General features: G+C 49.7%; 2 protein-coding genes and 1 non-coding gene across 6 annotated transcripts; all 3 read right to left on the bottom strand.

Moving 5' to 3' along the window:
* Positions 1-663: 663 nt before the first annotated feature.
* Positions 664-4,285, bottom strand: LOC120642341 (F-box protein FBW2-like). Of its 4 annotated transcripts, none has more exons than XM_039918802.1 (4): positions 3,724-4,285; positions 3,523-3,618; positions 2,476-2,817; positions 664-1,619 (listed from the first exon to the last, which is right to left on the bottom strand). In XM_039918802.1, exons 3-4 carry the CDS (start codon positions 2,793-2,795, stop codon positions 956-958), a joined length of 984 nt encoding a protein of 327 aa, XP_039774736.1. In that variant the 5' UTR covers positions 2,796-2,817; positions 3,523-3,618; positions 3,724-4,285; the 3' UTR covers positions 664-955. The 4 variants fall into 4 exon arrangements, with proteins under 4 accessions (XP_039774736.1, XP_039774751.1, XP_039774745.1 ...); XM_039918817.1 differs by having other exon boundaries at positions 4,022-4,161; XM_039918811.1 differs by having other exon boundaries at positions 3,523-4,264.
* Positions 4,286-19,247: 14,962 nt separating this feature from the next.
* On the bottom strand, positions 19,248-19,333 carry TRNAY-GUA. The gene is given in 2 exon segments: positions 19,248-19,283; positions 19,297-19,333. It is a non-coding gene; the product is annotated as a tRNA-Tyr (tRNA).
* A 909-nt stretch (positions 19,334-20,242) lies between these two features.
* LOC120642332 (protein PHOSPHATE-INDUCED 1 homolog) lies at positions 20,243-21,559 on the bottom strand. Its single transcript, XM_039918792.1, has one exon. The coding sequence runs from the start codon at positions 21,327-21,329 to the stop codon at positions 20,394-20,396; it is 936 nt and encodes a 311-aa protein (XP_039774726.1). The 5' UTR covers positions 21,330-21,559; the 3' UTR covers positions 20,243-20,393.
* Between the last annotated feature and the right edge of the window lie 894 nt (positions 21,560-22,453).

The following is a 22,453-nucleotide window of genomic DNA, read 5'->3' as shown; positions in this document are numbered from 1 at the left end:
ATTGTAACATTTTTCGTTTGTTCGTGATAGATATTGTCCTACCATGACCTAACTAGGCTCAAAAGATTCGTCTCGCAACGTATATCAAAACTATGCAATTAGTTTTTTTATTTACCTACATTTAGTACTTCATACATAGGTCATTTGCTACATTTAATATTTTGATGTGATGGAGATGTGATTGAAAATTTGTTTTTTATGGGGTTTTTTTTATCTAAACGGGGCCTAACTTGCCTTGCAAGAGACAATCGGCTTGGCAGGGCGCCCACCCCCACCGATCAAAAGATCCCGCTTCCTCGCATGGTTTCGGGGCAAAATCTTTGGGATCAATCAGGCGGCCAGGCGCCGTGGTCCGGCTCCGCCCCGGCCTAAAAGCGGAGTAGCTTTTAGCTGCTGGCGTGTGCCCGGCGGCCTGGCCTGGCCTTGGCCTTGGCCTGCCACTGCCACTGCATTGGCATGGCATGTGCTGCGGCATCTCTGTCAACTCTTCCTCCGCTGCTGCCGTGCTGCGTCGCTTGCGCGGCGGGCCATCGATCCGGACCGGTTGCAGAGGCCACGCAATCTTTATATCTTTGCAATCGTGATGTATTGGCTGGCTCACATGGATGACCCAGGAGGAGATACATCCAATACAAGGATCATCATGAGACAGACAGAGTTGAGTTTTTTTTCTCTCTAGAATGGCAGGGTGAAATCTCACCGACGCATGTTGATTTGCTTCATGTAAACACCAGAGTTTACATCTAGATTGTACTACTATTAGCAGTCCACTTAACATATCTGCAAGCTAGATGGAGAGGGAGGAGGAGATGAAGTAGCGATGTCGCAGACTCGGTGGTGCAGCGACATATCTGCAAGCTCAGCTCAGGAACGAACAACACACGCGCACGCGCACAGAGTAGAAAGAAAGAAAGCAAGCAGGAACAACTAATTAACTGCTGCGGTGATCTCACGATCACGGCGACGGCGGCCAGTCGAAGCCGGCGAAGCTCTCGCTGAAGCCGCCGCCGTAGAACCTGACCTCGAGGTTCTCGAGGCCCTGGCCGTCGTCCCAGATGGCCTCGTCGTCGCTGCCGACGCCGGCGTAGTAGCCGTCGCCGTCGTCCATGAACTCCCACGAGTAGATGGAGTCGTCGTCGTCGTCCGAGTAGTCGGAGCACTCCTCCCAGAAGCTGTTCTCGTAGCAGTCCTCGACGCGCGGGCCCAGCACGCGCAGCCCCGGGTGGCGCTCCCGCAGGAGCTTGTCGTCCACGGCCCAGCAGCCGCGCAGGTCCAGGAACTTGAGCTCGCGGCACTGCCCCAGGATCTCCGCCACCGCCTCCGTCGTGATCAGCATGTACCCCATCTCCAGGTGCCGGAGCTTGGGCATGCTGCACGCGATGGCGTGGGCCTCGTCGTGCTGGCACTCCTTGTCCGCCAGGTCGATCGGGTGCATCACCCGCCGGAGCCCCACCAGGGACTTGCAGTGCTTGCCGAAAGCGTCCAGGGCGCGAGCCCCGATCTTGGTGCAGCTGCTGATGTCCAGGAAGGTGACGTTGGATAGCCGGGGAGCCACAGTTTCCACGATGGAGTCGCTGATCTCGCTCCGTGGAATCTCCAGGGCGCGAAGAGCTCGAGCGCTAGTGAACCAAAAGATTGAGGAAAAATGCAAGCAGGGTCAGTGTAACTCTGATGACAATATGACACTTACAGTATGTGGACCAACTGATGAACCAGCCACTAGGCAGGCAAATAGGACTTTTAATTGTGAGAGCCTCAGTGTATTACTGTAAGCATGTGCATGCCAGTACTTGTGTTTGTACTTGAGAATCCAATAATTTGTGTTTCCCATGAACATTTTAGCTCAATTCAGAACAACAGATCTGATCCTAGTTCGCCGTGCAGGCATTTCAGAACAACACAATGAGATCAGGTGCTGCAAGTTCTGTATCTACATTTTCATGCACAAAACCCATCCATGCAGGGAACTGAAAACAGTGGTTTGAATTAGATGCTGCAATGTTACATACTCTCTCTGACTGAGAGCCGAGTTTATTTGCTCCTATATTTCAAAGGGACGGCAAAGTTTGACAAGGCGCACTACTAGCGAGCCCTATGGTAGTAATCAGCTACATTGATCAAGCCAGCCTGACTTGAATTGCAGACCAGAAATTTAAATTTGACACAGTGGTCTGCCTGTTCTCTGCAATCAATCGTCCCATCGCAGCTCACACGGCTGAGATAACTGAATGGAGATACGGATACTTACTGAACTGAATCCATCTCAAGTGTACAGTTGGTTGCATTATGAAGAGTATGGATTTGTAATCTAAATGGCAGCTTTAAAAAAAAAACTAAATGGTCCTTTGGGGAAAACAGTAATTTCACAATAATTTTGCAGAAATGTTCACTACCCACGGGAATCGCGATAGAACCAATATGAGAAGAAAACGGAAACGGAAAGGAGCAGAGAGCATCGGCAGAATTCACACTTACTGGTCTCCTATGAACGAGAGGAGCGGGTCGCAGGGCAGCCCGGAGACGCTGATGCGGCGGCACGAGCCGCCGCTGCGGCCGACGAGCAGCTCGACCATGCGGCCGATCTGCTCCGGCTTGCTCTGCTGCTGGCTCCACTCCTCGATGTCGATCTCCTGCCAGCAGTAGGGGCCGGCGACCACCCGGCCCCAGGACTTGCACACCCGCGGCAGGACGGTGAGCACCTCCTGGAGCGGCAGGTTGCGGAAGATGAGGCCCAGCGCGTCCGGCAGAAGCTCCTCCCAGCACCTGTACTCCTCCGAGTCCTCGCACTCCCCCATCACTCCCCTCCCCCTCCCTCCCCTGCAGCAAGTGAAAGGACCGGCTTTACAAGCTATCCCATCCCATTATGATTGACGAATGAATGCTTCAACTACCAAGATGAACTGCCGCAGCTAAGAATAAAAATGGAAGTGGGAGAACAGAGCTGGCAGTACTAATTCGGCCCTGTTTAGTTGAATTACTAAATGAACTTTTTACATGGTTGAGCCGTAAATCGCGAGACGATTCTAATGAGTCTACTTAATTCATGATTTGCAACAGTAATACTACAATAATCATCCGCTAATTATTAATTAATCATAGATTAATTTGTATCATTAGATTCGTCTCGCGATTTACAACCCATCTATACAAAAAGTTATACAAATAGATTTCATTTAGTACTTTAAATGACCAAGATGCCTTTGCAAAATTATTTTGCAAAATGAACTAAACAGGCCGTTCATTTCGCACGCCGTCTCCCATCAAATAAGAAACTGAGAAGAACCAGGTCAACTGAATATAGATCTTGCAAGCAGACTGAACCAACCAGAGAGAACCAAACAATTTGAAAGATCAGATAGAAGGAAGGACGATTTTCTTTGGTCCAGCAGTCTCATATATTTTCTAATCAGAACTTGGGAAACCATGGAGGAGTGCAGAGGCCTTAATTCCTTGCTCCAACCAAGAACCAAAACTTCTTCTTTTTTATTTCCATTTCTTCCTAGGGAGTGGGGGGCTGCTTACCTTGGAGATCACTCAAGAGCCAGAGCTACTAAAAGTGGCAGCCTCCAAGCAGTAAAATGGCTTGTGTTTGCTGCGAGCAAACCCAAAGAAGGCAGCCTATCCAAGAAGCAAGCGAGGGGTGATAAGATGTAAGCGTCATCCAAAAGTTGGCAAGAAAAAGAGCTTCATTAAACACTAAACCTGACTCCAATCACAGCGTACCAGGAAGAGGAAGGCACAGATCTAAAAAGAAGGCCTCTTGCAGTCGCAGGGATGAAAAAAAGGGCCGCATGCCAATTGTTGGCCATCCCACATACTATTTCACCCCATGGCCAAACAAAACAAAAGGCATGGCTCCAGATATTTGTGGGGAAGAACGCAAAAGCTTCAGCCTTTTGGGCTCAACAAAGCAAAAAGGGAAGAAGAATATAATCTTTCGCTTCCCATAATAATTTGCGAGAGAAAAAGCAAGAAACTGCGTCAGGATCCGGGGGGGGAGCTGTTTATTGCCCGTATTTACCAGATTGGTGATGTGGAGACGAAGGCCCAAATTCCAATTTGGATCTGCAGGAGGCAACACCTGAATACCTGATGGAAGGGGGACTGCCCCGGCTGGACTGGAGAGAGAATCGAGAGAGGGCGACACTGCAAGGGAGAATGGTCGGTACAAGGACCCCGACTGAAGAAGGCTGGGAGCTAGCTTCCGTGTGTGCGTGTGTTCTCGAGGAGGAGAAAAAACGAGGCACGCGCGGCGCACTGTGGATGCAGCTGCCCCCCTGCCGATAGCGCACGGCATGTGGAATTTCTTTATCTAGCCCGTGTTGTCCCTTTTTTTTTGTTTCCACAGAAATTCAGAAAGAGAATTAACGAGCCGACAGTAATGACAAGCCGATAGTAATGACAGTAGGAAACTAATGGCGAGAGTGGAATTAATCGGAGATAAAAACGACCTGTTCGGCTGGGCAACCAGCCCTGGCTGGCGAAACTGTTATGTACCGTAGTTACAGTATTTATGTGTCATAACTTTCACCAGCCTCAACCGAATCAGTCGAACCAGCCAGCAAACCGAACGGGACGGAGAAGAATCAAAAGGTTGTAACAATGTAACATGTTGACTTCATCAGAGATGAAAGGGTTAGATGCTAGCTGAAGTCGTTTTCTGTCTATCCATCATCTGATTTTATCCCTGATTTGACGGTTCAGCATGGCCAAGTTGAAGAAATTATTGGTGTAGTCGATATCGTTAGGTAGATTATTGATACCAGTAAAAACCGGCAAATGGACCCTGCTGGAAGTGCCGGTCATTAGGAGGATCTGCGAGTACATGAGAGTTAGGCCATTTTTACCCGTAAAATCTCGTAAACGTAAAAAAAACATCACATTGAATATTTTGACACATACATGAAGTACTAAATGAAGTCTATTTATAAAAAATTTTATATAGATGGGCTGTAAATCGCGAGACGGATCTAATGAGCCTACTTAATCCATGATTTGCAACCGTGATGCTACAGTAACTATCTGCTAATTATGAACATCATTAGATTCGTCTCGTGATTTACAACCCATCTGTGTAAAAAGTTTTGTAAATAAATTTTATTTAGTACTTCAAATTAGCAAGATTCTTTTGTAAAATTTTTACATATAAACAACTAAACAAGCCCTTAACAATAACAAAACAAAACGATCCTACGACTCTGAAAGACACCGGGCGAGGTCACGTCAGTGAGCAATGGGCCAACCAATGCCTTGGCATCCGCCGGATTGCCATTTCAGCCGTTTCGTTGCGTGGCGAGCACTGTGCCCCAACAGTCGATGCCTCTGTCCGTGGAGAGTTGGCACCTCCGGCGACGCGACGCCGGCGACGCGACGTGCGGCCAATGCGCAGGGTTTCCTCTTCCTCCCGTAAATAAATTAGCAACCCTTGCTTGCTTTCTTAGACTCACCCCAACAGCGCGGGGCAAAATCTTTTTTCCTCGCGCTCGACACGCATGGCGAGATGCATTCTACCTTAGAAGGAGAGAGGGGATACAAAATACATCCCCTCTCTCCTCGAATGCATCCGGCCGGAAGAGGAGGAGGCGGCGGCGGACCAGAGGAGGGCTGGGGAGTAGAGCGGTCGAAGCTTCTCCTGTGCGCCGCAGAAGCCTCCCGGCGCCCGCCGCCTCCTTCCCGATTCCCTCAAAATCCAAGCAATGGAGCGAGCGGTCGCCAAGGATTCCGCGCCGCCGGCGCTGGTTCCACCCTCCCGTACAGCCCCGCGCCGCAGCGCGGCGCCATTCACCACCTCTACCTCCCTTTGCCGCTGCTACGGGGGTCCTCCTGCTCGTCCTCCCTCGTCGAGGATCCAAACCGGGTCCGATCGATTGGGGTGAGGAGGCGGCGTCTTCACCGACGGACGCCGTCGCTGCGTGGTCGTCGAGGACGCGGGGTCGGGTGGGGCCAGGTGGAGCTTGCTCAGCAGGTCCCGCGCGGCGGCGATGGAGCGGCGGGCGGCGAGGCGGTGGAGGAGGAGCGCGAGGGAGTGGGTCGAGAGCGGGACGGCGGGGGGCGCCCCGAGGGCTAGCGACACCACCTCGTCGATGTCGGCGTCCACCGCGGCGCGGATGGCGGCGGCGAGGTCGGCGGGGGTGGAGGAGCAGGGGCGGAGCGGGGCCGTCTCCAACAAGCGCCACCGTCTCCTCCCGCACCCGCCGCTCCGCCACCGCCTCTAAGCAGGGGAAGGGAGGGCTGGCGCTCCGGCCAGATCCGAGCCCGAGCCTGGCGCGGCGGAGCAAGGGAGGCGGCAGGGCTGCGGCGGCGCGGCTCGGTGGGGGAAAGGGAGGGAGGAGGGCCGCCGGGATTCGGCCGCCGCCGGCGCCATGGACCGTCGTGGCCGGAGCTCGAGCGGGCGGGGAGGGGGTGGCGCCGGTGCCTCCACGTCAGCCGCGTGGCCGCGGTCACCGGCGGGAGGAGGGGAGGGGGCAGCGGTACCGCCACCGCGTCAGCTGCAGGGGAGGGATGGGGTGGCGACGGGAGGAGAGTGGGTGTTGCGTCCGTGCTATTGGAGACGTGATTTTTTGTGTGCGTGATGCAAACACTGTGAGCGAGGCAAACTCTGGAATGCCTATCTCGTTTTGCTTCACGTTGTTGAAGTCAGACTTACTCTACTTGCAGAGCATGGAGTCTGAACACCTGAATAACAAATTGCACGGCTTCATTCAGGACATCTTAGCACTATTGTTTAACATTTCCTGTAGCTACTAGTACCAGCTAGAGATTTGTATCTTCTTTTTTTCCTCTCGTTTTTGTTCAGAGCAAGTATTATAAGGATGACTCGGCTGGCTGAATCCAGGCCACGTAGGAAAAAGCGATGACGTGCCAGTGAGAGAAACGGAGAGAGAGAATAAGCCGCCGCTGAACTCTTCGCCCGGCTGAATCTGACACACAGCCCGTTCCCAGCCAGCTGCAGGCGATAAGCCCCGGCGCTTGGCTCCCCCAGCCTTCCACGCTCTTGATAAGCATTAAATACTAGCATGCTATAAAGCCAGCCTCTCAGCCAGCTTAATATACGCACAGACTATATCGCTTACTGTATGTGACATGGCATAAGAATTCAGCCGGTAGTCGGCTGAGTTATAATCCTTGCTCTCAGACTTGAGACCTTGTTCAATCACCACCTACCAACCTAGTCACTAGTCACGCCTAGCGCGCATGTGAAAGTGTCCGCAAGGGACGGGGACGGGCAGCGCGGCGCGGGTCGTTGATTTGCACGGGCGCGGGTGCCGGGCAGTAGGACAAGTGTGGATTCCTCTCGCTCTCGACCTCTCCTGTCGCGTGGAATCACAAGGCCCGTGGCGCCGTGCCCCTGTCGGCCGGGTGCACGCGCCTGTGGCCACCACTGCTCGCTCGCTCGTGCACCGCCCAGGCGTGCTCCTCCTTGCCGGACAAATTTAAGGTTCCCATGCACGAGCAACCTGCGAAGGGAGAGCATTCCTCGCAAGTGCGCTGTCCTCGAGTCCTAATGTCCTATACTCCTATGCGAGCAGAAATTCTTCACTCGGCTTCCATTATTGAGTTGAGCCTATATTTGTTTATCTAGAAAATTCAGACAGTGTTCAAAGTAGTAATGTGATGACTGCCATGCACGCGGCAAGAAAGACGGAAGATGCAGCTTGTTTTATGGAGACAGTGGCAGTTTGCATTGATACGCAGAGGGACTGAACAGTAGTCCATGTACGTCTACGGCAGCTATCAAGTTTCTTCGCCTAATTAGCTTGGTAGAAATGGGCTGGACATGGTGTAACGACCCGTCGGGAAAACGGATAAGATTACTCTACACGTTGAGTACACCATACCTGGAAATTAATTCTCTTGCGTTTTCGTTCTCGCTTCGCGCAAAAAAATCGATCCAGAATTAACTAGCTTCCCAGGACTCGGTATTTAAATTGGTCTGGCTCTCAATCAACTTCCAGCATGTTACAATTCCCGCGGATGAACAGTATCCGCGACGCTACAGTAACCCAAAATCGGTGCTGCAGTAACTCACAAATTTGGCCCGGCCCATCTAGCCCATGGGCTGTTACAATCCGACGTCCCCGTCGAGTACCAGACCAATCTAAATACCTGGTCACGTCCCATACGTCTAGTGCTAACAGTCTCATATACCACGCCCGTGCGTCCAGTGCCAACGGTTCCTGTGCGATGTTCGTGCCTCGCACGCGCCCGTCCACATGCCTTGGCATCTGCGCCCCCACGCGCCCGTGCTAATGCACGCGCACTTCTGCCCGCATGTGGCGTGAAACCGCGAGAGTCGGCTCTGATACCACTGTAACGACCCGGCCCGAGAGAACGGCTAATATCAACTCTACACGTTGAGTAAATCACACCTGCTAATTAATTTTCTTGCGCTTTCGTCCTCTCTTCGCGCAAAAAAATCGATCCGAAATTAACTAGCTTCCCAGGACTCGGTATTTAAATTGGTCTGGCTCTCAATCAACTTCCATGGGACAGTCCCCGCGGATGAACAGTGTCCGCGGCGCTACAGTAAACCGAACCTGTTGCTACAGTAACTCACATATTTGGCACGACCCATCTGGGCCATGGGTTGTTACACATGGAAACGAAGAAAAGAGTTTGAATTTTGTCTTTTCAAGAAAAAAGGCAGCTATGAATTTTTCGACCAGCGTCTGGTCGAATCAAGCGAGGGGAAAAAGGGAACGTCTGCTCCCGTCGTCTTTATGAACCTTGTGATGGGGATGCGCCCACGATCGTGTATTCAATGGTGGATGGATTCTACCCGCTCCGCTCCGCCCAGCCATGCCTCCCACTCCCAGGCTGCCCTCCAATCCACAGCTAGGCTGAGTGGTTCTAGAGAACCATGAGATTTCCTTACTGATGAAAACGAAATTTCTTCGACTTTTGCAGAAGTTTTTAGTTCGTTATCTTATCCAAAAAGTAATTGCTAGAAAATCTTAGAAAAAAGAAGAGTCGGATATGGTTATCATGGTCGTTCTTGAAACTATCACGCTAAATGGTAAAAGAAAAGTATCTGCTAAGTTAATTGTTATGGTTTGTAAAAAATGTTAATTGTTGTGCTAATCAAATGGTCTAAAGTAAACCAAAGAGAAATTATAGATTAAAATTGCAAAGAGAAGCAACATACCAAATTAAAACGCTCTATGTAAAGGTAGAAGATAATCAGGACAAAATATAGGAGTTGGACTTCAAATAATTTTTTGAAACTAGGATTAAAATAGAAAAGAGGAAGGTACGTATCACATATGAAAAATTGAGGGGAAAACTGGGATTGAAAAATAAATTGAGTTATTCACGTGCAGCTTCGTGTTAAGTGGGCAGCAAGGTTGTTGAGGCGGTTTCAGCCTGATGAGAACCATATATATCAACTCCAGCATACACGATTTCAGAAGGCCAACTTGTTATTACTTACTAACTGATGATTGAAAGATTTGGTCTTGCCTTTCTCTTAAAAGTTGGGCATTTCTTTATATGAACAACAGAGCCACCATGGTTAAAATTTGCTAGAATGTTAGAAGCATGTCGATACTCTCATATTGCAAAGTTACCGGAGTTCCTGTCACACTCTCACAATGCAGTAGTTTTCCCTTGATGCCACCCTTCAGGAAAAGGGTAAAGAACAATTCTAAAATGTATACGAGCGACAAAAGAGACGAATAATTCCGTGGACAGTAGTTAGTATTCAGTTCAGGGAAAAATACAAACGAAAAGGGAGAATAATGCCTCAATCTTGGCTCGTAGTATGCTGGTACGGTGCTGCTAATCATTGTGCTTCCCGTTCCCAGCCAAAGCAACAACTGCCAGTATAATAATACTGTAACAAAGCAGCTCGTTGCTCATGCCAGCCGACTCTCTCGGCTTCTTTTTCACTATTTAACTACTACTTCCATCTAATTTCGCTCAAAAATGACCAAATAAAGGTGCACATGCCATGAATGAAGAAGGGTTCATTACGTGCCTCCTCGTCCACCTTGAAATGCAGTCAGCTTTTTGGCCCATAACGCCCTTCTTGTGTCACGACCCCAAATGTAAAAACATGCTTAACATGTTAACCACATCATCATGAGCATCATTAGTGCATAATAAAGCATCTTGTGCACGTGTGTTTGGTTTTAAAATTTAATTTTGGGTACGTTTGATTTTGTGCTTGTTAAGAAAGTTCAAATTTTACTATGCAACTTGGCCTCCAAAAATTTTATTTAAATACTAGATTTCAAATGTTGATTTAAAAATATTTTTGAAAGATTTTATGACTTTTCAACCGAGGCACAAAATCCAAGGAAAATTAAAAAATAGACTCTTTGTTCTTTTTGTTGTGACCAAATTATAAAAGATTTTTGAGTGATTCTTGTTCCATTTTGTTATTGGTGATTTTATCTATCTCCAGTAAAACTTTGGTGAATTTTTGAGCTCGGAAACATTGCCGTTTTGAACTTCAAACTTGTCTCCTTTCTTTTCCTCGCCCGGGCCCACCTGTCAGCCTCCTTCCCTTCCTCTCTGTTTTGCTCCGCGCGCCGCGCGCGCACGCGTCGCTCGCCGCCGCCGGTCAACCTCGACTTCCGTGCCACGTGCCGGCCATCCTCGCGAGCGGTGCCAAACCCTCCCTCCTCTCAGCGCCTCAAGACCCCGCCCCGGCCCCGTTCCCCTCAACCCTAACCCTATCCGCTCCCCACCCGCCATGGACACCGCGGTCCGAGCTCCATCGCCGCCGCGGTTTGTCGCCGTCAGTGAGTCTCCCATCGATTCTTCATGGGGGAAGCATCTCCTACCCCTCCTCCTCCGATTCCGACGCTAACCCGACCTTCTCCCTCACCGCACAGCGCCGCCGCCGCTCGCCTTGGCCCGCCGCCGCTCGCCTCGGCCCGCCGCCGCTCGTCGCCGTTGCGCTGCCGCCTCGCCGCCGCTCCTCGCCTGCATCACCGCCGGTGAGGCTCGCCGCCACCACCTCCATCCCGTGCGCGCCTCCCCTGGCCGCTCCGGGCCCGCCTCCGACGTGCCGCCTTGCGCCGCCGCCGCGCGCGACGTGCGCGCGCGCGTGGCCGCGTCCACGCCGCGCCGCGCTCGTCGTGGGCGTGCTCACGCCCGGGTCATGGCCACCCGGCTGCCTTGACTTGGCCCGGGGGAGCCGCTGACCCGTGGGGCCCGCCTGTCAGCACCTGGGCTGGCCCTGCGGGGTGCATCTAGCAATTTCTAGCGTATTTCTTTGTGCAGCAATCTTGAAAAATTTGTAGAAATTCATGTATAGCTCCAAAAATTATGAAACTTGTTTTGTTGGATTCCTCTAATTTAGATATACTCAGGAAAAATATTTTTTTGTATGTTACTTTTATGTAGATTTATCTATAGATTTATCTTGCAAAAGTGAGTTTATTGCTTAGTTATTTGTATACTGCTCTAAAAATGTCAAACCAAATTTTGTTAGACTCCTTGTGAGATGTAGTTTTCAGTGGTATGACTCGTTCACATGTTTGCTTGCTGGTTGTTAGGGTTTATTTCGATTTCGTGCTTACTGTCCAAAAGGTGATTTAATATAGAACTTTTTGCTAGAAAGTGAGAAAATAGTGAAACCAGTTTTTTTAGCTTTGTTTTCAAGCTTAGTTTCTTTGGTAATTGTCTTGGATTTGTTTAGTTTAGTTTGCATTCATTTTCTGATTTACTTTGTTTAGAGTGGCTGAAAATTCATATATTCATGGTTATTTATAGGAAAATGCTTTTGCTGCAAAACCAATTTTCATGAGTTCTTTATAATGTTCTATGCTTGCTCAATTTAATTTGTGATTTATTCTTTCTTTATAAAGTTTATTTGCTAATTCTTGATCTAGCTTTTCTGTTCGCGTGTACGATGGTGATTGTTTGTCGTCGCGTGTGTTATGTTTGTGCATCATCGCATATGTGCCATTCATTATGCATGTCTTATCACCCTTCCATAATCTAGGGTATCACACTAATGCATGCATCTCATTTCGTGCATAGCATTTCTTGCACAATTATGGCATCATGCTAATTCAGGCATCACATTCATGCATTATAGTGACTGAACCGTCAGAGAACGAACCCGTTGAGCCTGCCGAGTCCGTCGATCCTGAACCCGGAGTCCAGTTCATGGTCGACCCCGAAGTTAACCAAGGCAAGCAGCTAAGCATATTCCTTGCACCTATTTAATCTGGTTTAGTTTAGCTATCTCACCGGGTAATGTTGGGTTATATATTATGTATGTATTGCATTCTTGTACCTATTTTTATGCATTCTCCTTCCTTGATTCGTTTATTCATATACTTGGCACTAGTTAGACAGTTAATAACTTAATCTGACTAGATGCTTAGCCCTGCTTAGAATACTCATTTTGCTTGCTAAAAAGGAATGGTTGGGAGTATCACACTTACCTGATTATCCTTGATCGCACTTGGGTATCCGGGGCAAGTGGAGTGCAGTATCGAGATTCGAGCGGAATGTTAGGGCCTAGAGAATGAAGTCACATGGGCATAGTCCGCTTGGATCGATTAAAGACCGAGTGGACGACGTCGGTTTTGAGCATCTTTCCGTGCTACCACATATCCAATATAATGGTACGGATAAGCCAATTACCTTCTTTGACTTGATCATTGATGTACAGTCCTAGATACGTGGCCAAGGGCTATGCAGAGAGGCTTAGAGGTGTCCCCGGGTGGACCTGCGAGTAGGAAAGTTTAGAGATGTCCCCGGTGGAAACTAAGTCTCTATGCGTAAGCTAGGTGTGAAGATTTCAATGATCGAGCCATGTTGGGAACGGTTGACGCGAGTACCCTCTTATCCAACTTTAGCGGGTTGGGTGAGTCGCATGGTCCTTGCGTCGTGTGGGTAAATTAGTACACCCTTGGAAGGTTATAATCAATTCGAATTGCCGCGCTCTCGGTTATGAGCAAGCTCATTATCCCATGAACTCCTCATAGAATTTCGATTGTGGTGGGAATGATTCATGTTGTAGTTATGATCAGTTATAGATTATATTACTCCCTTAATCAACTAAAAGTGTTTGGGGTTGGGCAAGATTAATTAATTTTGATAGGTGATAGTGTAGAGAGCTAATGCTTATGTATTAATTACTTAACCTTAAAGCCTTTACTTGAGCCATTGCATGATCCTTATATATCTAATCGCGTAAGTCTTGCGAGTACCCTTTGTACTCAGGTTGCTTTCTAAACCTAGTTGCAGGTGAGCCCGAAGTGGTGTTCGGCCACTTCTACCCCGCCGATCTAAATGCGGGGGAGGAGTAGGTTGTTGTGGCTGTGATGATGTCTTTGAGCAAGACATCATTATCTTAGTTATGTTTTATCGTAATCGAACTCCGTGAGAGCATGTAAATATAATAATCTTTAAGTTTTTTTATTTAGTAGATGGTTTCTGTGAGCCCAAGGTTTGTAGTGGAAATTAGCTGAACCCTCCTATATCAAACTGGTAATTTTAAGTGTGTAAAACTGCTCTTTATGGATCATCGGTAATGTACGCGCTTGTATAACGGTACGTGTGCTTAATCCTGGGCATGTGGCAAACACGTACCGGGACTACCGGGTTTGCTCTCGTTCTAGGTGATTTGTGTTGATTAAGAGCCTCTAAAGTGTGAATTAGCGCGTGGCGTGTCGAGAGACGGACACGTGCTAGCCCTCAACTTAAAGGATTAATCAATAATTTCACCTAAACCGAGTGTAAATTAGGCGGTTCTCACATCTTGAATCTTGATGCGTCCTTTGGGTCCCAACGCAACCAACCAAAGAACTTTGACACCCCCTCACACAATTATTGCGAGTTTAGCGTGCACGTACCAAAGGGTGCGTGCGTACTACGTGCCAGTACACGTTGCTACGTATGCAAGCATCGCCACTGCTGCCCCAGCGGCCCAGCAGCACTCCAGTGTCGCGCATGCGGCTGTAGCCCTGTAGCATTCCATGTCCTCGCCGGGCTGTTCCGTTGGCTCCGGTAATCATTCCCAGCTTACCATATGTAGTTTCACGATTCACTGTGGGCGCGAGTACAAACCCTTCGTCTTTACCCCCCGTCACTGCATCAGGGGGTGATCTCATCACCCGCATGTGAACAGAGGACGGGGAAGAGAACAACAGTAAGGACGCCAAGGCATGCAGCAGTTTTACTGCAGCTAGGTAATTTCCAGGAGACGCTGGGTGCCATCACTGGTTGGCATTCCCTAATCATTGAGTTCAATCTGCATGCTCGTGCTAATTACCATCGATTGATTTACTGTTTTACTGCCTCCTCGAACCCGATCCGCAGGCAGCCGTGGAGAACGTACGGGGGGCGTGTTTGGTAAACGTTTACAAAAAATGACAAACGTCCACATGGAGTACTAAACGAAGTCTATTTGTAAAAAATTTTTAGGGACGGATGTAACTTTTTGAGATGAATCTAATGACGATAATTAATCGACGATTTACTACAGTAATGCTACAGTAACCACCCTCTAATCACGCAGTCAAAGGTCTCATTAGATTCGTCTCGCGATTTACACGGGGGGTTGTGGAGGTGGTTTTGCAATTAGACTTTGTTTAATACTCTAAATTAGTGGTCAAAGGGCAAAAAAAAGTTTTTGCGAAATTTTTTACACGGGGGAACCAAACACGGCCTAGGGTTGAAAATGGGACGGGAAAATCCCGTCCCGACCGGCTCCGTTTACCGTTTAAACCGACCGTAAACCGTTTCCGCGAAAAAAATAGGAAAATGGAAAAACAAAACGGGAAAACAGGCGGGAACGGGAACGGTTGGGGTGTTTTCCCGACCGTTTTCACGGTTCCCGTTTTCAGCCGGGAAAATTCTCGCGGGAATTCCCGTATTTGTCGTAGTCGGCTGTGTTACCTGTGTTGGAAATGTGAATTGTTGTTTGCATGTGTTCCAACATGAATTGTGAATTCGTGATTCACTTTACCTATGTTTCTTAGTTATACGAGTCTTGTTTTCATATTATTTATGCGTAGTTGTAATTATTTTATCGAGTTAAATGTTTGAAGTGGTTGTATGTATTTTCCCGTTTTGAGTTATCGATTTCCGATCGTAATCGGCATGCTCCCGACCGATTGATTCCGTTCCCGATATCCCGTAATACCGATTTCGTTTTCCCATCCGATTTTTCCATTTTCGACCAAAAAATACAGTTGCGGGAACGGTTAAAGGATTTTCCCGACCGTTCTCGACCGTTTTCATCCCTAACACGGCCAATGATTCAGTGCATGAGATGCCTGTTAGCCTGTGGCCTCTCTCATTAGTCATTTATGGTTTTGTTGCGTCGCCAGGCACTGTGGTCGTCTCTCTCTCCGTGCTGCAGCGCAGCGAGAGGTTCAGCGCAGGGCGGTGCAGGCCCCTCTCCGTCTCCCATCCTCTGTGCTAGTAGTCTCTAGCCAGCCATCAACCGTCATCTTCCTCAGGGCGCGTTTAGTTCCCAAAAATTTTCACCTCCCCTTTAAACACATGTATGAAGCACTAAATATAATTAAATAACAAAACTAATTACACAGTTTGGATGTACATGATGAGACGAATCTTTTAAGCCTAATTAGTGCATGATTAGCTATAAGTGCTACAGTAACCCACATGTGCTAATGACGCGGTCAAAGGCCTCAAAAGATTGTCTCGTGGTTTCCAAGTGAGTTCTGAAATTAGTTTTTTAATTAGTGTCCGAAAAGTCCTCCTGATATCCGGTCAAAGTGCTGATTTGACCTCCAAAAATTTTTGCCGGGGGAACTAAACGCGCCCTTAGAGCTAGAGTAATAGGGCCGTGTTTTCGAGCCCAAAATTTCCTCAGAGCTAGAGTAATAGGGCCGTGTTTTCGAGCCCAAATTTTTTTTACATTGGAATTTTATTAATTTGAAGTACTAAATGAAATCTATTTATAAAACTTTTTACACAGATAGGTTGTAAATCTCGAGACGAATCTAATGATGCTAATTAATTCATGATTAATTAATAATTAGCGGATAATTACTATAATATCACTATTGCAAATCATGGATTAAGTAGGCTTATTAGATTCGTCTCGCGATTTATAGCCCATATATAAAAAAGTTTTGTAAATAGACTTCATTTAGTACTGTATGTATGTGTCAAAACATTAGATGTGATAATTTTTTTTACGTTTACGAGATTTACGGATACAAATCTAAACGGGGCCTAGAAACGCCCGCTGCTGGCTGAGAGGACGCCAGGTCACATGCAAGCACGGAGTGGTGGTAGCGGACCTCACGCAGCAATCAATGTTCTGCAGAATTTTGTAGCAACGTGGAGGTGGAGGAGAGGCTTGAGCGGCTGAACAGTGCATACACCCGCTTCAAGCCGGCGACGAGCGAGTCGCCCGCTGTCTTCTCTCTCCAACTTTCTCACTCTTCCATATAGGATGAAGCTGAGGTATTTCTACAATTTCACCCGCCAACACCGGCCTCGTTGGCTCTATTATACGAGTACTTGCTCTCATGAAGCGCAGCGCTGCGGCTTGCATCCAAGATTGGGACACTCGCTGAATGCTCGTGCAGTGGCCGGGGGGGGGGGGTAAATAAATGTGCATTCAACTGCTCTCGCCAACCCCGCAGGGCCACAGGCCGCGTGCGAGGCGAGCGATCACCACATGCACTGGCATTGCCATGGCGTCTCTGATGTGCGGCTCTAGACGCTCTCACCGTTCACTTCTCGATCGGTTCCTCCACTAGGGTTCCAGTTTCCAAGAGCCCCATCAGACTGAAGAAAGGAGAGGTCATCGCGCTCCTTTGACAAACTTGGGGGCCTTGAACAGAGCTATAGGCTCTTTTTTCTTTAGGGTGTGTTTAGTTCGCGAAAAAGTTGCCGTAGCACGTTTCGATTTTATTTGGCAACTATTGTTCAACTATAGAGTAATTAATCTCAAAAAATTCGTCTCGTCATTTACAATCAAACTATGCAATTAGTTATATTTTTTAACTATATTTAATACTCCATGCATATATCATAAGATTTGATGTGATTTGTGTAAGTGAAAAATTTTGGAAATTTGTCGCGGAACTAAACACAGGCTGAATGTGTAGCTCGGAAAGGCTGGCGTCTCTGCACTTGTAGCTAGCTACTGCATGCCCCCACAGCAACAGTGAGGAAACAAAGCACAAACCTAATAACTGCTGCCACCGCTACAACAACTGAAACCTGTGTGGAACGCGTGATGTTGCTTCTCTGACAGGTTTCACTTCCTACTACGGCTGGATTTAGTTGTGAAAACGATGTAAAAAGTATTTGCGAAAATCACAATAGTATTTTTTGTTTATATATAATAAATATTTTTTTATCATAGGCTAACTAGGCTCAAAAGATTCGTTTCGCAACGTACATCAAAACTATGCAATTAGTTTTTTTATTTAACTACATTCAGTACTCCATGCATAAATCATTTGCTATATTTAATGTTTCGATGTGATGGAAAATTTGAAAAAATTGGAGGAGTTGAGGGAACTAAACACACCCTACAATGAACTCGCTGCAGGGTTTTTGGTCTGCACTATTCTGCAAAGAATGAGCATGGACAGGAAGGTGGGGAGGAGATGGACTAATGGAGCTTGGAACATTGAGCATTAAGCAACGATTAGACGTCATACAAATTATATTAGCTGTTAAATTTTTTAAAAAAAATGCTATATATAGCTGTCGCGTTTTAGAGGCTTGCGGTGGCCCAATCCCCTGGGCAGCGGCGACATCAGCTCAGCTCACATGCACAAGGGAATCCGGCTGGAGCGGCCACTTTGTGTTTGCAGAAGAGACAAGCGGCCGCCCTGTTTAGCAATGACGCTTTACACTGTGCAATCACGCGGCAAAGACGGGCAGGCAGATCGGCACGGGAAGTCATCAGCCGGGGGAGTAAAAAAATGGTGCATGGCGACCATGAGGAGCGTTCATGGAAGCAACAGGCGGCGGTCCCAAGACTTTCCAGACGACAAACCTCTGTAGCTGGTGCACGCAAAGCATCAGTAAACTATTCAAAAGTTGCTGCAAGTAGGACCTTTTAGCCATGAAGCAAGGGCCATAAGTTTAAAGTTTCGGTACATTGTGCTGATAGAATATACGAGTAAAACAACTGAGTTATAGAGTTAGCATGATTGATTATTTTGGCCGTCTTGTCATGCTTTCTTTACTTTTCACCATGATCTCCAGCATCTCCTAAGTTACGTCCCAAGTGACGTTATTCAGTGTGTTTGTCTGGGGGCCAAGCGTTCAGAGTCTCAGACAGACTGCAAGCCACTGAGGCTCCGCTGTAGAAGCACAGATACTGCAAGTCCTCTGGTGTGTTTTAACTGCAGAATCGCATCACGTTGCCGGTTTGTAAACGCAGTTGCCGCCTTCAGATTAGCCTTTTGCAGCACGTTTGACCTTAACATCAACAGTTGCCTCCACACCATAACTGAATACATGAACTGGGCCAAGTGCACCGTTGGTTCGTGGCTTCACTTTACTGTCCAATTGTACAGTGGAGGTCCAAGGATGGCCTCCCCAGCCACCTCTCCCTCGCCCTTTGGCTGGTGATGCCGAACAGTAAGATGGAGCTTTTGTCTATGTGGGATATATTACGACACGTATAGGGGAAACATGCCCCGAAAATTCAGAGAGAGAAGCACTTCGAATTTAGCGGCGACACCAACCAGGACGATGGGGGTCAAGGCAGGTCAGGCATTGACGGGGGCAGATCGGCAAGATGCGCTCCAACTCCTCGAAACCTAGGCCCTCCAAGGACCTCTTCTCTCCGTCCCCCTCCATCAGACGGGCACGGACAGGTAGTGGCGAACGCCGGGTGAGCAGGGCGGAGATTCTCGAAGGCGGGCTGGACGGAGGATTCGCCGGGGAAGAACGCAACGCCGTGGATGATCGAGCGGCAGCCGCAGGGGACTAGCACGCGGTTGCTGCTTACAAGGGAGAGAGATGGGTGGATTGGGCTTCGTACGGGCGGCACCGTGTGTGTGTTTCGAGTTGCAGATCAAATTGGGCCTGCCATGAGTCCAAGCTGGGCTACGCAAAAACGTTGGCGTAGAACCTCCACCCTTTGATGCTACCGGCCCGTCTTGCCGAATTCTTGAAGAAATCCCTTGTTTTATCGTTCTCGTCTTCTCGGCAACGAATGGAAATCAAAATCCGATGCGATTATAGGGATGAAAATGAAGCCCTGAACCTTGATCAAGGGAATTATCCTTCAAAAACTCCAAAAAAAAGATTCCGCGTTTGGAAAACCAAAAATTAATTCCGACCTGCCGGATTCGAACCAGCGACCTAAGGATTTATCTGCGCACACTACAGTCCTCCGCTCTACCAACTGAGCTAAGGTCGGTTTGTGTCATTTGGATGAATTAAATATTTTTAATTCTCTATCAACTTACATGTCCTGAACTGAAGAGAGCCTTCCTAATTCCCTATATCTGAATAGTGATAGCGGCAGCGAAGACCTTCGGTGAACCGGAAACAGGTTCGTTTTTTCTTTTTTGAAGAAATAGAGGTTCGTTTTTTCTCACGTGGAGGCAGAGTTCTTCGTATGGCATGATGCATGACAAGGGTATTACTACGCCGAACTGCTGTTACAGTCTTACAGAGTACAGATACACCACAAGCCTTTTGTGAACCCCGATTCCGGATCCGACGGATTTGGGGAAGATAAACCGAGCATTAGATGTACAGTAATTCCATGAAGAACCGAAGAGCACTGCCATTTTTTCTTTTTCCAGTGTATGTAGTGTAGCCTTTCTGAAGCGAGCTCATGTTTTGGGCCGACGCAACTCCGGCGCACGCCGCATGCGTTTTCCCTGTCTGCCGCCCTTGTTCTTAGTTGTTCTTGCCTTCGTCCCTCTACTTGGTTATGTTTCTGATTTTATACGTGTTTTTTTGTTCTTAAACCCTGCGTGTTGTATTGTGGTTTTACTGCACAACTCGAGGCACATCGAAGAAGGTATCAACAATTTGGTCGCACATGACATGAGGGAACATGCTCGCGGATTTCCCACTTTCCTTTGCCCCGGAAACTTTATTTTTCTGAACAAGTCTTATGTTTATTCTTTCTTCTCTTGGTACAATGAACACTTACCATCTGCACGTCTTATTGTTTATGCTTGTATCTTTTTTCTCCCCTCGGTACAATGAACACTTACCATCTGCACGAACAGGTGCAGAACATGAGAACAGCACATGATTTCCACTCGTATGCTCTGACAAATTTATAAAATCGAGCAAGCATGCGGACAGGATATGCGCGAAAATATTTTCTTTTTTTTCATTGAACAAATGAAAGAATCCACCGTCATCACTACTACAAACTACAGACACGGCCGTGTGGAACACTCTCCACCGTAACACCACCCTTCAGGCCTTCACAAAAACACTAGTCACGCCACCAAAACCTACCCCAAGGTGGCACACGACGACGTGTCCGGGTCCACGAGCGCGGGGACCAGGTACCTCCTCCCGTGGGCCCCGTTGGCATTGAAGCTGGCCCCGCTGGCCTGGTCCACCAGCAGCGACCCCGTGTACCCGGGGTACGCGCCCTTGCCGTACACGCCGGCGCACGCCGTGGCGGCCTCCAGCGGAGCGTCGGCGGAGCCCTCCTGGTAGAAGCCGTTCCCGAACGGGTTGGTCACCGTGCCGACGATCATGGACGCCAGCGAGATCACCATCCCGTCGGCCCCGACGTCGCCGTTGGGGGGCGTGAGCGGCGCCGCCTGCGGGCCGTACACGGGCTGGTGGAACGGCCACGCGCACTGGCCGGGGCACTGCGTCGCCGGGTTGCCCACCCACACGTACGCGAACCGGCCGGAGCGCGACCGCGGGGACGCGCCGTGCGTGCCGCACCGGGACATGCAGAACCCGTCCACGGCGACGTCGTCGGCGGTGAGCACCACGTTGATGGCGCGGCTCGGGGCACCCCTGGCGGCGAGCTTGAGGAGGTCGCCGTCCGTGAGCCGCTTGCCGAGGGAGTAGGACGCGTCGAGGACGTGGGAGCCGACGCGCAGCGCCGGGAACCGCGCCTTGGAGCTGGCGTAGTACTTGCGCGCCGTCCCGAACCAGGTGGCGACGGACGGCTCCGGCTGCCCCGCCGCCGGGGCCGCGGACAGCGACGAGACGAAGTCGGTGATGACCGCGCGCTGCGGCGCGGAGAAGTTGCCGTACCAGATGAAGTTGACGGCGATGCGGCCCGACAGGAGCGCGCCCTTGTGGTACTTCATGGTGATGGCCGGCTCCTGCACGAGCGCGGTGAGCCGCCTCCCGGCGAGGCAGGCCTGGAACAGCAGCGCGAACGCCAGCAGCGTCGCCGCTAGAGATGCGGTGGAACAAGCCATTGGTGGTGGTGGTGGTGGCTCCAATCCAATACTAAAATTTCTAATGGAGATTGGTGTGGGTGTGTTCTTAACCGAGTGATTTCTGCTGGCTCTTCTTGCTTGGAGCTTGAGCGATGGGTTTGGTGTGGAGCGAGCGGGGGGTTTATAGAGGCCACGCGCTGGCGAAGGGCGAGACAGTGGAGCGTGGAGGTGGAGGGGCTCGGCTGGCACTGCGCGTGCCGTATGAGGAGGGGGAGAGCACTTTCTGGGCCAAAGACCCAAAGTAAAGAGGGGGGGCGTCCTTGGCTTGGCGGGGCTGCTCCGAACGGTCACTGACAGCTGGCTTTGCGTGGCGCTGCTGGATCCCAGCTGTAGCGGGGCGGCCGCTTTACCGTTTTGCCCAGGCAGTCGCCGCCTCGGATGCCCGCGCGCGCCGGCTTGAAAGCAGTGGCAAGTTGGGCATTGCGGGGGGGACTGGCAAAGTGGGGACTCCGGGAGTGGGTAAAAGCAGGTGGGCTTCTCGATGCGCTTGAAATTTTAGGCAGCGGGGGATATGAACGTTGGGGAGGGGTGGTCAGTGCTGGGCCGGGCCCGGCGGGTTCCGAACGTTGGAGGTCACTGGTTCATGGGCCCCGCTCCCCGGCTTCAAGAGCTGTGGGGGGCAGCAGTCAGCAGAGTATCCCCCGGTACTCGAACAGTTGGTGCGCACTGCTCGCGCTCAGTCCGATCCATCGCCTCGCCGCGTAACTTGCCAGCCAGGCTGCTGCTGGCCTCGGCCTGCATGGGTGGCGAGAGGACGGAAGAAGAAGCTGACCACGGAGATGGCAAGGGAGTGGGTGTGAGAAGCTGATCGATCCTACCATTCCATGTTCCCATCGACACGGCAAACGGTGGGACGGGACCCGGTCGATCCGAGATCTCCATGGCCAATGCTGGAGCGAGGTGGTCCGTCGGGTTGGGATCGTCCTTGCCATTACAGCCGTGATCCCAGCAGCCCCGGCTCTAAGGCGAGCACCAACTGCATCGTTCTCCGAACCGTACGTAACTGACCATGGATCCACACATGCACAATGCTGCGACCGGGCAGATGGTCACTGTGGGGTTAGTGGAGCTCGGCAGCTGATTTGCCAATCGGGGGAGGAGAC

Source organism: Panicum virgatum, chromosome 1K, assembly GCF_016808335.1.
Source record: "Panicum virgatum strain AP13 chromosome 1K, P.virgatum_v5, whole genome shotgun sequence".
Classification (NCBI taxonomy): Eukaryota; Viridiplantae; Streptophyta; class Magnoliopsida; order Poales; family Poaceae; genus Panicum; species Panicum virgatum.
The sequence above is the reverse complement of the archived record's forward strand: the minus strand, read 5'-3'. Positions and strand labels throughout refer to the sequence as shown.

Bases quoted from the DNA above. Each gene is read 5' to 3' on its own strand.
- LOC120642341 (XM_039918802.1), bottom strand. From the start codon at position 2,795: ATGGGGGAGTGCGAGGACTCGGAGGAGTACAGGTGCTGGGAGGAGCTT. The intron at 1,620-2,475 runs GTAAGTGTGAAT...TTGGTTCACTAG, and splicing joins CTCTCGTTCATAGGAGACCA to CGCTCGAGCTCTTCGCGCCC.
- LOC120642332 (XM_039918792.1), bottom strand. From the start codon at position 21,329: ATGGCTTGTTCCACCGCATCTCTAGCGGCGACGCTGCTGGCGTTCGCG.